Source organism: Molothrus ater, chromosome 6 (genome assembly GCF_012460135.2).
Source record: "Molothrus ater isolate BHLD 08-10-18 breed brown headed cowbird chromosome 6, BPBGC_Mater_1.1, whole genome shotgun sequence".
Taxonomy (NCBI): domain Eukaryota; kingdom Metazoa; phylum Chordata; class Aves; order Passeriformes; family Icteridae; genus Molothrus; species Molothrus ater.
In genome coordinates this window covers 59,539,550-59,556,564 of record NC_050483.2, presented here as the reverse complement: position 1 = coordinate 59,556,564, position 17,015 = coordinate 59,539,550, and the positions used below count along the sequence as shown (strand labels likewise).

Here is a 17,015-nt window from a genome sequence, read left to right as displayed (position 1 = left end):
CCATGGGCCGGCTGAGCTCAGCTGGCTTTGCACAGAGCCAACAAAAGCCACTTGACCCAGGATCTCGCTGGGATATCTTCATCCATCAGACCTGGCACGGCTGCTCTGATATTCCTGTCTGCTCATTGCAGGCAGAAGGGCTGGTGATTTCCCCTCTGCTCTCCACAAGGGACATGGTTTTGGTGTCATTTCTGCCAGGAGAGCCTTCTCAACCCACCCATGGATGGTGCTCCTGCTTTCTCCTGCTCTTCTGCCCCGGCTGGCAGAGGTGGAGCAGCACCTCACCTGACAGTGTCCACAGTGCTGGTGGGGCTGTTGCACCTTTGCATGCTCTCTGTGGTCAGGTGGGACCCTGGCACTATTTTCCTGAGCTTCCCAAAGTTCATCCTCCCCATCTGAAGTTTGGGAGCAGGATGCCCGTGATGCTCAGGGGCTTGGGTGCTCCATGAGTGAAGGGAAACCGGCACTGGGCATTCTTGTCCAATGTCAGGTTGGCTTCACTCTTCAGGACAGCTTTTGTAGGAGGTTGGTTGGTTTGTCTGCCAAGCATCTGTCCTCCTCCTGACCTTGGGGTGAGAAGCAGGAGGTGGCACCTTGTCCTGCTTGATGTCCCCCCTGGCTCTGAGCTCTCATTTGTGCCACTGAACCATTCCCCACATTTCTCTGTCCAAGCACTTGCTGGATTTTCACTCTTATCTCCCACCCATTGGCACTGCTGCCATCAGTGTAGACATCACTCCACGCTGGCTGGACTGTGGATTGTGAAATCAGTGAAGCAAATTCCTCTTTCCCAAGGTGTTCTCTGTGCCAGGACTGGCCACGTTGTGTTGAGAAGCTCCAATGCCATCATTCATGTGGTGTAGATTCCCTTGGCACCCGTGGGGCTTTTGATAAGGTTTCCCAGCGTGTCATCTTTGCTCTGAGTCAGTGAAATGCTCTCAGCATTGGAAATCTCTGCACTAAATTAAAGTCCTGTTGCTAGGGAGTGTTGTGATAATACAGGGTATTATGCTCTGTAGCAAAAGTGTGCAACAGTACAGCCTAGAAAACAAATCCATAAAACCTCCCGTCGGATGCACAGTGTGAAAATCGAGTGTACTTCAGCTCAGTATTAAATATGTCATGGAAAAAGGCTCCCTCTCCTCCTGAATTTCCTGAAAGTCTGCTTTGGGCTGAAAACTGTAGTGGCTGCAGCCAATTTAGAGAAGGAAAAATCCCTGCTCTTGTTGCTGTCTGCAGAAGCTCCTTAATGATCGTGCCATGCAATTCTCCAGTGCTAAAAATACATCACTTCTGGGTTTGTACAAACAGCCTCCTAATGACTGGAGCTCTGGCAAGCTCAGGAGGCAGAGGGGGAAAATAGTGGCAAAAATATGAAAATCTTACTCATTTCTACTCACAGTGGAGCTGGGCTTTTATGTCCTTCTGGATCTCTGTGGGAGTTTAGGGATGTTTTGGTGAGAAATATTCCACTTTGCTCTGCATCTGACCAAAATATTGGGTATTCTGCTCCCATTTGGAGTTTACAAATTGGGTGGAGGGTGCTCTGTCTGCTGGTGGGGTTTCATCAGCCTGTTTGGGGTGACAGGATGGGAAGATCTGATTGAGGCTTGTCCTTGAGCCTGGCTTCAGTGCTGAAATTCCCAAATCCTGCTAACACTTCATGGAGCTGCTGTTGCTTTGGAGAGCATAATGGAGAGGGGAGCTGCCAGTGACAGCTGAGCTCTCTGCCCAAGGAGAGCTGCCTTTAAAAGGGCAACAAGCCAAGTAGGGCTGGTGTCTTATGCCACACAGGGGTTTTGGAGACAGGAGCAAGGGGTTGTTTGCCTTTTGTTTCCCCAGAACTTACATGTCATACAGTCACCTGCCCCTTGCCTGACGTCCCAAGAAGAATTGTGAGAAATTGTTGAAAGAGTTGCCCAGAGAAGCTGTGGCTGCCCCATCCCTGAAGTGTCTAAGGCCAGGTTGGATGGGGTTTGGAGCACCCTGGTCTAGTGGAAGCTGTCCTTGCCCATAGCAGGGGGTTGGAACTGGGTGGTCTTGAAGGTCCCTTCCAACCCAAACCATTCCAGAATTCCCTGGAACTGGCTGTTCTTCCAAAGTGAAGAGCAGCAGCGCATGTGCCTCTTGCCACCCAGGTGTGCTGACAAACCCATCCCTCCTGCCTCGGCCCTGGGTGGTGAAGGACTCACCTGTGGCACACAGGGGAACGTTGGAGCCATTGCAGGAAGATTATCTCTTTGGAACATAATTGGGTTTGGTGGTTAAATATTCACTGCTGCGTTTAACAAGGAATATTGTGTAATTAATTTACATGGAGCTCCTTAATCTTGGTAATTAGGAATGGAGGAGATGCTCCTTCATGAATTCTGTGCTCTTGTCAGTGCTGAACCACAGAATCACAGATGGGTGTGGGCTGGAAGGCACCTTAAAGATCAGCTCATTCCAACCATTGCCATGGACAGGGACACCTCCCACTAGACCAGGTTGCTCCAAGTCCTGTCCAGCCTGGCCTTAAATCCTCTCTGTATTCAGCAACACTTTGCTTTTCATGGTTATGTGGCTCTTGCTTTGTTTTTCCAAGTGTTGCCTGCAGTGGGGATTTCCCAGGCCACCACCTTTTGTGGGATGTGCTGTCCCACATTGCTCCATTGCTCCATTTTTTTGCCTCCCTTCCCTGCATTTGCTCTGGTCTGTTCACCTCCCCTCCCCCTTGGAGCTGCTCTGCAGCAGCTCGGATGGAAAAGAAACATTAAGTACTTTCCTAATGTATTTTTAGCCTCTTAGAGTGTGATGTAGCTGCTGGAAACACGGAGGGGAGCCAGCACCATGTGAACCCAGAGGTTGCTGTGCATCACTGGCAGATTTTCCATCGGGCTCAGACAGAGCCAGGGTGTGAGGTGGGATGTGGCTGCATGTGCCTTGTGTGATGTCTGTCTGTCCTCTCCTTGTGGGTGCTGGTAGACAGAAGGTCCACCTGTCCTTCAGAGAGGTTGTCCACCCTTGAATCTGCCCAGGAAAGGAAAGTGACCAGTCAGGGAAAGGGGAATTGTGTGGTTGCCTTTTTATATCTCATTATAGACCAAAGATGCTGGGGTAGCACTGAGTGTGTTGGAGCTGGAGGTTCAAAGCTGTGGGATTGGGTGCTGTGGGAGGGGAAGTGCAGAGCCCTGAATCCCACACACAGCACTCCCCATGCCCTCCTGGTGTCCAGGGCTTTTCTGCAGGCTGTTCCCAGCTCCTAGCAAAGACTTGTTCCAAGGCAAGAGCTTCACCAGCGATTCCCAATTCCTCCCCAAGCTGGCCTGTTAGACCTGAATGGAAGGGAGTGACAGCAAAAAGCCACCCACGGGGGTTTATGGGCTTTTCCTCTGTCAGATCCCACATTATCCACTGGGGTGAGCAGTTTTGGTGACCTGTGAGGAAGCTGTGCCCAGGATGCAGAGCTGGCCTGCCCTGGGAGGTGCCAGCAGCCGTGGGTGCTGCCATGCTTGACACCTCTGGGGGCTCCTGCTGCCTCCAGACGTTTGGCATTAGGTCCTCCCACCCCTCTGAGGTCAGCCCTGGCTCAGGCATAAATCCAGACCTGGAGCAGGCTCTGAGCCCTTCCTGGAGCCTTCTCCTCTCCAGGTGAGCACTCCCAGCTCTCCCAGCCTGGCTCCAGCCCTTGGAGCATCTCCGTGGCCTCCTCTGGACACTTCACTTGGCTTGGGTTTCACTGTGAAATAAGTTGTGTACAGTAACAGGAGGAGAACCCAATTTCTGCTTTCAAAATGAAATGGTTTGTCTTTGTCTTGGATGGGTTTGGTTGTTTTTTGGGTTCTTTGAAGTGCTTGAGAGCACTGGGCATTATTGTTTTTCCTTGAGGACAAGTCACCTGGTGAGACCATGGTTTATCTTGGATGGGTTTGGTTGTTTTTTGGGTTCCTTGTTGGGATTTATGCCGCAGCCTCACGGATGTGGAGGCGCTTGGAAGCATCACGGGTGTCTTCTCCCCTGTGTTGGCATCAGTCTTGGGGGGATGAGGAGCAGGATTCAGGTTCAGCAGTGTTTCAATGACTGCCTCTCTGCCTGCTGCACTTGGCAGGTCAGCAGTAACGTTTATCACTGAGATGTTTTTCCTTTTAATTAGCGCCGGTCACAATAACGAGGAGGAACATGCTGAAATTCTGATTATTTGGCCTCTGGTGGAGGGAGAAGGCTGCCAGATTTAACAGTGAAGGTATTGATGTGCTCTGGATGGGGTACAGAGTGCTTCCAACAGGATTCTCGCTTTGTTTTCCTTCATGTTGGCCTTTTGAGTGAGGCTGATTTACGAAGGGAATGATGTAAAATTGCCCAAACAAAGTATTGTGACTGGGTCAACGTGCAGGTGCTAATTACTGCAAATAATAATTTAAATCCCTTCAGCTGGAAACACTTTGTGCTTCACCTTCAATCGAGCTGCTGCAGCAGGAGCCAGGGCAGAGGTTTGTGTCTGCAGTACTGTTGGAGAGTGGATTTCTGTGATGGGTGGTGGGGAGCTGGACCGCCTCACACACCAGTAAACCCAGTTGTGGGAAGGCTGGGACTGGCAGCAACCTGCCCTTGGCTGATGCACTTGGTGCAAATTCGGACTTGTGGGTGAAATCTCTTGATTTTTTTGGCTCCTCTGCTTTATCTTTGCAGCAAACTGCCCTGTGTGAGGTGGGCTGTGGTTTCTCCACCCCGCTCAAAGAATCACTGAATGGTTTGGGTTGGGAGGAACCTTAAAGATCATCTAGTTCAGAATCTGAAGCAGATGAATTCCAGCATAAAACCAGATAAATTCAACTGGAAATGAAGGCAAACAGAAGTGCTTGGGAGAAACTGGAACAACTAGACATAGAATTCAGGTTTGTCTGATGATGTCATCCACTGAGAGATGATGCTGTGGCCAAGCTCAGGTGTTGGGCTGTGTTCATATGCAGGGTCAGGTTTCTTGACCCCTTTTGCCCTGGTGAAGGCATCCAGGGAGCTGGAATAGGTGTGAGATCCTGACTGGAGATGACCTCGTTTGCAGATTTGGAGGATTTTGATGGAAGTGCAGCATCTCCCATGGATGTGTGGAGAAGCTGGTGAGTGGTGATGTGCTGCTGGGTCTTTGCACAGCAGGATGAGTCCAGGTGCTGATTTTTCTGCCTCTGACAATAAAAAGTGGGTGCCCTCCACATAGCTCTGCTCATCACCCAGATTCAGTTTCACGTTCATAGTCCAGGAAATGGCAAACAATGGGAGCCTCTTCTGGGAGCTGCTGAGGAAGCCTCTTGAAAAACCTTCCTGCAAACCCAGAAATAGCCATCTCCTGCTCTGTGGCCACTGATTCCAGGCTCACTGGAAGCACTTGCCAGCTGCCTAAGCATGGTTTGGATTTCTCTTTTGCTGTTGGCCATCCAAGACATGAAAACCTTGGTGTTGTCCATCCCCAGAAAAGCTTCCTTGCCATCTAGGAGCACCCAGCTCCTCTCTCCAGTCCCTGATGCTGCAGTATGTCACTTTACAAGATCAAGGATCCCAACCTAAACTTTTAGTGAAAATTCCTGGTTTTTCTCCCCAAATACATCTGAGAGTGCAATTCATTGCAGCCCTTCTGGGAAGGTGCTTAGAGGGTGCCTTTCAGATTTGAGCATCTGGTTAATGGTTGGACTCAATGATCTTAGAGGTCTTTTCCAACCTTAATGATCCTATGAATCCCTCTCTTAGTCATTTCTTGCTTGGGCAAATTATCTGAATGGGCTTTTGAGAACTTTTTATGGAAAACTGAAAACAAGGGCATAATAAAACAGTAATTTAAGAGCAGTTTGCTGACAACTGGAGCCCTTAAGTGCACTGACTTGGCATTGAGGGGCAATGATACCAAACCTCCTGTGTGAATGTCCTCTTTGTTACTTGGAAGATCCTTGGGCAGTTTTAAAAACACTTCCAGTCTTCAAATTGGTGTCCTAATTGCTCAGGATAAGCTGTTGTCTGTTTCATAAGGTACACATCACTCATCTCTCTCATTTCACCAAAATCACAATCAGCAAATTCATGGAATCCTGGAATGCTTTGGATTGGAAGGGACCTTGAAGACCACTTCATTCCAACCTCCTGCCATGGGCAGGGACACCTTCAACCATCCCAGGCTGCTCCAAACCTTGTCCAGCCTGGCCTTAGACACTGCCAGGGATCCAGGGACAGGCACAGCTTCTCTGGGCACTTGTGCCAGGGCCTCACCACCCTCCCAGCCAGGAATTCCCAATTCTCCCACCCATCCCTGCCCTCTGGCACTGGGAGCCATTCCCTGGCTCCTGTCCCTCCATCCCTTGTCCCCAGTCCCTCTCCAGCTCTCCTGGAGCCCCTTCAGGCCCTGCCAGGGGCTCTGAGCTCTCCCTGGAGCCTTCTCCTCTCCAGGTGAGCACCCCCAGCTCTCCCAGCCTGGCTCCAGCCCTTGGAGCAGCTCCGTGGCCTCCTCTGGACACTTCACTTGGCTTGGGTTTCACTGTGAAATAAGTTGTGTACAGTAACAGGAGGAGAACCCAATTTCTGCTTTCAAAATGAGATGGTTTGTCTTGGATGGGTTTGGTTGTTTTTTGGGTTCTTTCAGTGCTTGAGAGTTACTTGGCATCATTGTTGTTCCTTGAAGACAAGAAACCTGGTGAGACCCACACGTTCTTCTCCTGTGCTGACAGCTGCTCTTGGCCATCCCTCTCACCAGGGGTGGTGCTTTTAAACTGGAATCTTCTGACCCACAGGTCTCTTCACAAAAACCAAAACTAGAATTAAACCCCTGCAGTTTGGCCCTTCGAGGTTTGTAAATGCAGGCACCAGTGTGCTACTCATGTTGTTTTTTGCAGGGACTGTGTCTGTCCTGCCTTTGTCCATCTGGTCTGGCTTTACATTTGGAAAACTGTGACTGTTCCCAGGACATCATAACCATGAGCCTTGCTGGTGGTTGGAATAACCCCCTCATCCCTCAGAGTAAAGGCAGGAAGGTCCCTCCTGCAGTGCAGCATTAGGGGTGGATCCATCACCACTGGACATGGTGGCAATTAACAAATTAACAGTTTGCAGGGATCCAGCAGTGATTAAGCAGAGAAATCCCTTAATGGATTAATAAATTTACAAATTTCACCTCATTTTCCAGCCAGAAGCCCCAGTTTTGGGGATGGTGTTGGTCCTATTCATAGCACAAGCACAGGTTGCAGTCTTGAAAGCAGGACCCAGCTATATTTGGAGCTGGATTTATCCTCAGGCATGCTGCACATGCATCAGCTGGGCTGTCTAGCAGCAAAATCCTGTCAGTTAAGTAATCCTTCAGTAGAAGGTAGTTTCACATCCCACCTTCATTCAGCTTCTCATCCAAGAAAATGTCCCATAATAAAAGCTGGGATTTTCTGCTTCAGGGGTACCAGCAGCTCCCATCCCTTCCCGGTGCAGGGCTGGTCAGTTGTTATCTTACCTCATCTCCAAAAAGAGATGGTAGTTCAGTGGCAGCAGTGGGCAGGACAGGGATTTTGGGGGATTTCTAGGCAGCAAGGTGGGGGGGCTCTAACTTTGGGGCTCTCTCTATGCTCGGATTTGCCAGTGACATTGCACAGAGCAGTGAAATCCTCATGATGGGAAGCACCAGGCATCCCTGCAGCAGCATCCAGGAGAATGAATGAGTCTGTCATGAGATTAGTGCCTGTGACCCACCACAGGTATCGTGTCAGGACCCTGGCATGTGGGATCCCAAACAATTCCCAGTCTCAGCTGCCCCAGAGTGTTTGTTCTGGCACTAAAGGATGAGATATCCCAGATGGCCAGGAGTGCATGGGAGCAGGTGAGGGGCTGAAGGGGGGCTCTGGGGCGTTGCCAGCCCCTCTCCCCCTGCCCACAGGCAGTGCCAGCTTCCCCCTCCTGCACTGCCCTCTCCAGATCCCTCTATTTTCTGGCAGATAGGATTAAGCCTGACCTTCTGCCCCATCTCAGAGAGAGCCAAACCTCTTTCAGATCTAATTATTTTCCATTTTTGTTTAATTGTGCACATCCTGCTGCTGCCTGAGAAGGAGACCAGCTCCTGCCTGGGCTGGGGCACCCAGCCCTTCATCAGCCACAGGCTTCTGTGTCAGTGCTCCATCTTTTTGGGGCTGTGGTTTAAACCCCCGAATCTCTTGGAGGTCCAAGGCAAAGTTCCCAAGAAGCAGCTCTGGCGCCATCCTGTGTTTCCCCAGTGGGGACCTTCGTGCTCAGCTCTCCCCCATGTGAGGAGGAGGAGCCCAGCCACGGCCACCTGCCTCCCTCCTCCTCCTCCTCCTCTCCTGCACCCAGTTTACACCAGACTCAGCTTTTTCTATGTGTATTTTCCTCCTGTGTTTAAGTGGCACCAACTTCTTTGAGCAGTGCATTGCAGGCCTTTTTTTTTAATGGTCTTTGATTTCTCAGTTTATCTGAGCTGCTACAGAATCCCAGCTGGTGCCAGGCTGGGGTTTGGCTGTGCCAGCCTGAAAGTGCTGCTGAACCACCATGAGAAGGATGATAAAATATCGGGGTGTGACATTCCCTCTCTGCAGGAGGATGGGAGAAAATAAAACATGTTTTCAACTCACCAGGCAGCTGACTAAGAGAGAGGGGACAGATAAATCACATTCATCCCAACAGGAAGCCTTGCCTGGAGCAGGGACATCTGCATATGGAAAATATGGATATGCACTGGTGAGCCTTGAATCCCACTACACTCGTGTATCCTTTACAGCATCACTTATGCTGAGTGTTGCTCTCCCAAATCCCATTTTTTTAGCACCAAAACAACCTCACAGCATTCCCACGGGCACAGGAGCACACCCAGAGCACCCCAAGTCCCCTCTGCTGCAATGCAGCAGTTCCTTCTCCACCAGAGCTGTGCCACGTCGTGTCCCTTGCTCCTTTCGGCACAGGATGGCTCGGGCACGCTGTGCTGGCTCAGGAGGAGGGGGAGCTCTGGAGAAGTAAATACCAGTGCAGAAAGTTCCAGGGAGAGTCTCCAGTGTTTCCAGCAAGCCATCTAGTGGCTTCCCATTAAAACAGTTGCATGCCTTGGAACTGGGAGGGTGAATGTGGAGGGGTGAGTGCTGCTCACCGCCACAGTCGTGTCAGGAAACTGAGGGACAGAGTTTGGCCCTAACTGGGAGAAGTTGCTGCTCTAACAGCCCTTTTCTGGGTCAGAGATGGTGGGAGGGTTGGGTTAGCTGCTGGCTGGCAGCATGGATCATGCAGAATCATAGAATCATGGAATATCATGGAATATCCTGAGATGGAGGGGACCCACATGGATTGTAGAGTCCAATTTCTGGGTCACACGATATCCTGAGCTGGACATTGATTTGCTCTTGTGCCTTCCCAAGAGCAAACCTGATGAATGATCCTACAGATGGAGATCCAGACCTGCATTTCAGTGGTGTGGGTTCAGTTACCCTACTCAGAACCACACAGAGGCTATAGGGATAATCAGTGATTTAGAGCAGCTTCTTGTGTGGAATGGATTGAAGACAGCAGACAGGGAGGGAAAACATAAAATTTCGGGGGATTTTTTCAACATTTCACCTGATGAAGCTTTGGGCAGTGTGTTTAAAGCAAGGAGGGAGGAGCATTCTCCAGCACACAGCTCAGTTGTGGCTCCTGTAGCACAGCCTAAGACAGGGCTGAAGAATTGAAGGCTTTGCAGAGGGATTTGGTCAGCACTGGAGGAGAGACTGCCCTGGGGCTGGGGAGTGTCTGTTGGCTGGTCTGGGTAGATTTGGTAGGTGCTTGGAGTTTGTATCAGCTCTTCAGAGAAACCTCTGGTGATGGAGATCTCACAATGTCCTGGGCTTACAGGAGGCACTTTCATCATGTCCAACCTCATTCATCTTTGCTGCAGTTCAAGTCAGAGAATCATAGAATTGTTTAGGTTGGAAAAACCCTCCAAGATCACTGAGTTCAACCATTCCCCCAGCACTGCCAAGGCCACCACTGACCCATGTCCCCAAGGGCCACATCCTCACAGCTGCTAAATCCCTCCAGAGGTGGTGACTCCAGCATTTCCCTGGGCAGCAGCAGAGGTGGAGAGCAGCTTGTCCATGCCAGTGTTCACCTCTCAGCCAGGGTCAGGCTGCCTGGTGCAGATTTTCTGTGCCTCAATGGTGTCTGACTGAGGTGGTGCTTCCCAAGCCAGGCCCTTGCCCACCTCGTGCTGCACAGCCCTTTGTTCCCACCTGCATGCAGATGTTTGCACCTGCTTCATGCAGATGTTTGCACCTGCTTCATGCAGATGTTCTTTCACATCTCTTCAAGTCTCATAGAATGTCCTGAGCTGGAAGGAGACCCACAAGGATCATCGAGTCCAGCTCCTGACCCTGCTCAGGACACTCCAATCCCATCCTGTGCTTGAGAGCATTGTCCAAATTGTCCTGGAGCTCTGGCAGGCTGGTGCTGTCACCAGTCCCTGGGGAGCCTGCTCAGTGCCCCACCACCCTCTGGGGGAAGAATCTAAGAACCTTTTCCTGATCTCCAGCCTAAACTTCCCTGACCCAGCTTCATGCCACCCCTTCGAATCCTCAGCACTGTTTGACCTCTAGTCCAGTTTCTTGGAGTGCTTTCCTTTCCCTTAGCACAATACCTGCATGCTGATCACGTTTATCACATCACCCTTATCACCAGTGACATTCTGGGTGGTGCCAGGCCCAGGACAGGTCTCCTTGCCCAGCACATCCTCTGAGTCTCACAGTGAATCAGCAGCACCAGCTCCCTCCATGTGCTTTTCGGATGAGTTGTGTGCCCACATTAGAGCAGTTTCTCTCTGCTGTGCTGCTGAGGGAGCCATGTGCAGCAGCACCTAATGAATATCAAGATATACAGCACTGCCTGTTCCTCCAGCTATTCACAGGCCAGTTGCTCTGTCGCAGAAGGAAATCAAATTGCTCTTGACAAATGGGTGTCGGCAGTCACTTATCATCTTGTTATCTCCTAAGTGCTTACAAATAGGTTGTTTCATTATTTGTTCCATCAGTTTTCCAGGAGTTCCAGTTAAGTGACCAGTTTGTAATTCCCTGACTTTTCCTTCTGCGTATTTAAATCCAACCCCTGGGTTTCTTTTCTTTTCTTTTCTTTTCTTTTCTTTTCTTTTCTTTTCTTTTCTTTTCTTTTCTTTTCTTTTCTTTTCTTTTCTTTTCTTTTTTTCCCCTCTTCTTCTGAAACCTCTCCTATTTGCTGTGATCTAACAGAGGAACAGGAGCTCTGGGGCTGCTTCCCTCCTTTCCTTTGGGGCTGGTGGATGCACCAACACCCTGGATGGATGATTGTGTTTCCTCTGGGGTTCTCTCCTGTGTTATCTCCTTTGAATCTTGACCTTTTCAGTTTTTCAGACAAGTTCTTTTGAAAGGTTAGCTTTACCCACTGAGTGCTTTTGTGTAGTATTTTCTGTAATCTGCAACAGTATGAAAAATTTGGGCCAAATCATGATTTTGATTAAAATAAGAGCGACAGCAGTAGAGTTGGAAAATGGCTATAAATGCATTTCCCACATAGAGTTGGGTGTAGTTTGTTTTTTTCAGTGATTTTCAGGGGCATTTGGTAACTTTTGGCATCCAGTTTGGCAAGCTTTGCCCTGACAGTGGTTTTACAGGGTGGTGACCTGTAAGAATCCGTGTCTGGATAACTATTTAGTGCAATACAACAGTGACCCCCTTGCCAGGGAGATGATCATGTTGTGCTGCCACATATGGTGGTGTTCACAGGGGTCCCAGGACCAGGGGAGAGATGAGAGTGTTGACTCCATGTTTAGAAGGCTTGATTTATTATTTTATGATATATATTATATTTAAACTATACTAAAAGAATAGAAGAAAGGATTTCATCAGAAGCAAGCAAGAAGAAGAATGAAAACAAAAGCTCCTGACTCTCAGAGAGTCCAAGCCAGCTGACTGTGATTGGCTATTAATTAGAAACAATCAACATGGACCAATCAAAGATGCACCTGTTTCATTCCACAGCAGCAGATAATCATTGTTTACATTTTGTTCCTGAGGCCTCTCAGGAGAAAAAATCCTAAGGAAAGGATTTTTCATAAAACATGTCTGTGACAACCACACATGTGCAAATCCCTTCGGCATGTCTCATTTACCCTGTCAGGACCCGGTTATTTCTTTATTACCTCTGTTTATCAATTTCTCATTAATCTCCCTTTTTCCCCCCCCTCCTTATTCCTTCAACAGGAATCATTAACCAGTGGCAACAGGAATCCAAGGACAAAGTGATCTCCCTCTTGCTGACCCACCTGCCTTTACTCAAGCCCGGCAACATCGAGGCGAAAGTCGAGTACATGAAACTCTTGCCCAAAATCCTGGCGCACTCCATTGAGCACAACCAGCACATCGAGGAGAGCAGGCAGCTGCTGTCCTACGCCTTGATCCACCCTGCCACCTCCCTGGAGGACAGGAGCGCCCTGGCCATGTGGCTCAACCACCTGGAGGACCGCACGTCGTCGTCGTTGTCGTCGTCGTCGTCGGGGGGCTTTGGCGGGCAGGGCCGGGGCCGCTCGGACTCGCTGGACTACGGGCAGGCTCACTACTATCACCAAAGACAGAACTCCGACGACAAACTCAACAACGGCTGGCAGAACTCCAGGGACTCCGGCATCAGCGTCAGCGCCTCCAGCTGGCAGGACAAAAACCTGGCCTGTGAGAACGGCCACCTGCCCCTCTACTCCTCCTCCTCCGTCCCCACCACCATCAACACCATCGGCACTAGCACAAGCACCAGTGAGTACTCACGGGAGGATCTGGGGACAGTCCCCCCCCCCCATCCCACTAGGAATTGCTGCTTTGGCCTGGTTAGCACAGGGGCTGAACTCATCTGGGCCATAGAAAACTCTTTTTTTTTTTCTTTATTTTTCCTTTCCTCACCTGTGTTTTTTTATTTCCTGCTTGCCTTGTTGGTTTTTTTTTCTTCCAGCATTATGGGGTTTTAAAGACCTGGGTGTGCTGGTGTTCACAGGGGTCTTGGGATGAGGGAAGAGATGAGGATCTGACTCCATGTTTCAGAAGGCTTGATTTATTATTTTATTATATATATTATACTAAAACTATACTAAAAGAATAGAAGAAAGGATTTCATCAGAAGGCTAGCTAAGAGTAGAAAAAGAAAGAATGATAACAAAAGCTTGTGTCTCGGACAGAGAGTCAGAGCCAGCTGACTGTGATTGGCCATTAATTAGAAACAACCACATGAGACCAATCACAGACCCCTGTTGCATTCCCAGCAGCAGATAACCATTGGTTACATTTTGTCCCTGAGGCCTCTCAGCTTCTCAGGGAGGAGGAAAAAAAAATCCTAAGGAAAGGATTTTTCATAAAATGTGTCTGTGGCACCTGGGAGCTGGAGAGGAGGGAAAACAGCAAAGAGTAAGAAAAAGTTAGAGTAGAAAAATGGGCCTTACTGAAGGGAACCCCTTGTGTTTCATGCAGCTTTATGTAGATTTACAGTTCATGTTTCAAGAGTGCCTAAAGCAAGCAGGAAACTGATGCTTCATGTCCAAAAGTGAGCTGGAGGCCTTGAGGCAAGTCCAAAAGCGTGCTGAGGACTTACTGAGAGGAAATGGGATTGGCACCATGAGTGCAGGCAAAAGTTTTGGAAGCAGAGCTGGAATCCACCAGTTTCAGGGTATCTGAAAAGGTTCCCTTGTATTTGCAGGGCAGAGGTGTGAGGCTGGTGGTGACAGAGGAGTTTAATGGACAGTCCTCAGTGTTTTCCAGGAGAGCTGGGTGGTTCTTCTCCCATGGAGACCTTGCCAGGCTTTGATGGATGGTGCAGAGCCCAAGCCAAGGCTTGGACACATGGAGAGCTCCATGACTGGAGATCTGTCCAGCACTGGGTTTTGTGTGAAGCTGTAGTGCAGCTACAACTGGTGTTCAAAGCAGCCATTGATCCCTGTGAGCCTTCTTTGGGACAGCAGGAATGCAACACTGAAAAGATGATGTTCAGTGGGGTTCAGAAGCTCCCCTACCCACCGACTCATGCTGTCACGCCTTTGGGTGACTGCCACCATGTCACCTGCAGGGCTGCATGTCCTCCTTCACTCTGGGATACTCAGAAATCTCTCCAAGATGCTTTATCAGCATCTCCTAGAAATCAGGGATGCCGAGAGCACTTTGGGGAGGAGAGGCTTCTTGTGGCAGCAGCCTTGGTTTCTTTATTAGAGTGTGGAAAGCCACAATTAAATAGCTAAAAGCTTTAAAATGGTCATTTAAGGCTTCTGGGCTTTTCTCTCTCCTGTAAGAATTGCTTTTTTTTTTTTTAAGTGGTGTTTCAAATCAACAGCACTATAAAACACAGCTCTGGGTTTATTGCTGTAGCACCCTGGTCCCTGCCTCTCCTGTGTCCATCCTTGCAGGCAGGTGGGGATTTAGCAGAAGGCTCTCAGCTTCTCCACAGGCTCTAAACCATCATTCCCATCCAGCCCCCTGTCTGTGAAGCCCCCAGCTCCTGCTGCTGTGGGGTTGTGTGATGTGCAGTTCTCTGAGAGCCAGACCCTGTGCTGTGAAGCTGTTCCAGGGTGACTGAGCTGCATGGGAAGGTCTAACAAGGAGGCAGGGTGAGAAAAACCCCATGAATCTACTTGCAGTTGGTTTGTTAAAGCTCTCCAAGGGTTTTTTTTTGGGGGGGTTTTCCATGTGGTTTTTGCATGCCTGGTGGTTCAGAGGCTTTGCACACCATGGAAGGGGTCTGGCTCCTCATGTCAGGATCTGGGAGCAGGGAGGTGTGGTGGGTGCAGCAGGTTGATCACTGACAGTGGCTGGAGCTCTTGCAAGTGTTAGGTCTTGAAGGACTCTTTCCACAAACCCCTTGGTGGATTTTTGAGCCTTTCTGTGCTCATATTTAGCTCTGAGCAGAAGCATTGACCCACCCCTTGCCCGTTGCGGTCCCCAGGTGTTGGCACAAGATTCCAAAACTGAGGCAACAGCTGAACTGCTGCAGTGCCTGAGCTGCTGCAGTGCTGTGGTTTCTCCTAAATTCTCTCAGAATTCAGTGTGTTCAGCAGCAGCTGGGGCAGGAACACCTGTGGGTCTGCCAACAGCCCTACACTTTACCCAGTCCTCTGCTTGAATTCCTCCTCAATCTCTGCCACTTGCTTGGCTGCATCATCCTCTGCTAGCGATAGTGCAGGCCCATGGGTTAGGCTGTTGTAACTCCTGCAGACGTATTTTGGTGGCACCATGCTCAGACAGCCGTGGGCTGAGCTGGAGGTGACCCAACCACACTTCATGTGTCAGTTCATAAACTTCCTTAACACAATATTTGGCTTGGGCAAAAGCCTGGTAAGTCCACAGATAGATGCTAAAAAATAAACACGGCTGTCAGCCTTTGTCCCAGCCCCTTGACTCAATCGATATGTTTATTAATCTTTTATTCCAAAGCAAAGCCCTCAACTCCTTAGTGTTTGTTTAGGTTTTAGTGTTGTTATTAGTTTTAAGTTCTCCCTCTTACTCAGAGGTGTTTATCTGTGCAGAGGCTTTAATCCAGCAACACCCTGCAGGGCTCAACCTTCCCTGACCCATCCCTGCAACGCCACTGCCTGTTCCTGACACCAAAACGGGGCAAAGTCTTTCCCAGAGCAGTGATGTGGTGATGTTGCCTGAGCTATGTTCTTCTGGTGCTGTGGCACAGTGAGATTTAATGCTGTCATGGCACAGGGCTGAAATATGGGTGGCTGGAGCTCATGTGATGTTTTGCTTTGTGCTGTCCTTGACTTTGACTCGACCTAGACTCTAGTTTTGAGATTTGGTTCAGGAGTGGTTCATCTCCAGCTCTCCCATAACTGGGGTTAGCAGAGGTTAGTCAAGGCTTAAGGAGATGTTTCAGGAGGCAAGTCTGGAATGTTCTGAAGGAGTCACTCTGGATTTACCACAGGAATGCTGCTCCAGGAGTGGGGCCAGTGTTCTAAGTGATGAATTTGGGTCTGGAGTGATCAGGACTCACCCCAGACAATGGAAGTTGGCCCAGAGAAGCTGTGGCTGCCTCATCCTTGGAAGTGTTCAAGGCCAGGCTGGATGAGTCTTCGGTCTGGTCTAATGGAAGGTGTCTGGTCCATGGCAGGGGAGTGGAACCAGATGGGCTTTAAGGTCCCTTCCATCCCAAACCATTCTGGGATTCTGTGATGTTCATGTGCTCCTTCCCACCCACTGCATCAGCAATTCCTGCAAAGCTTGAGATGCAGCTTTAAACCAAGCTTTAGCACTGCAGGAGTACAGACAGCCCTGGCATGGGCTCGGGAGCACAGGCAGGGAGGAGGCTGGAGCTGGAGCTGGAGCTGCTCCCCGTGGGGATGGGGTGAAGCCTGGAGTCCTGCCTCTGTGGCCAGGTCAGGCAGCAGTTGCAAAATGTTGGGCTTGCACAACGTCTTTGTGATGGAGACACGGCCTGGAAACTCTGAAAGGACAGAGGAAGGCAGCTGGTTTGCAAAGCTGCCAAGAGCTTCTTGTGTGGGGCTCCAGCCCCTTCCCTGCCCCTGGAAGTGGCTCCACCCCAGCACTGATGGCACAGCTGGATTTGCTGTCAGATGGAAGCACAGCTCAGCCCTGTGTTTTCCACCCTCTTGGATGGAAATCTGTGCAAAGGAGGGTCTGTCATTAGCTGTGCTGAGGAGGAGGATTGCAGATACACTGGTCTCATCTGGACCATAAAGTCACAGGTCAATGAGGCACAGATACAGTCAGAGACCTTGCCAGGGAATATCCCAGAGAGCAGGAATCCTTGGCACTGTGTTCACACCGGAGGGATGGTGCACTCTTTGGTGTTCCAGTGTCACTGCACTGCCTGGCTTCCCCTGAGAGGGAGCAGCAAAGCTCTTGCCAGTCTGGAGCCACCCTTCCTCTCCTGCAGAAATGGGAAAGATGCTGGTGCTCAGGCCTGCTGCACCCTTCCCATGGGAGGCTCTGCCAGAAAACTGGTGGTGTTTGTACACAAGGAGAAGGAGAGCAAGCAGAGCAAGGGAGGAGAAATACTCACCTGTGCAGATTTCT

At 49.9% G+C, this 17,015-nt stretch overlaps 1 protein-coding gene across 5 annotated transcripts in view; it reads left to right on the top strand.

The window, feature by feature from the left end:
• Positions 1-17,015, top strand: part of SAMD4A (sterile alpha motif domain containing 4A) — a 101,944-nt gene that overhangs the window by 49,810 nt on the left and 35,119 nt on the right. For all 5 annotated transcript variants that reach the window (XR_004980281.2, XM_036383704.2, XM_036383703.2 and 2 more), the window contains exon 3: positions 12,210-12,755. Coding sequence is in view for 4 of the 5 variants with exons in the window: in XM_036383704.2 (XP_036239597.1) it covers positions 12,210-12,755 (546 nt within the window). In the remaining variant the exon portion in view is untranslated. The remainder of the gene's footprint in view (positions 1-12,209; positions 12,756-17,015) is intronic.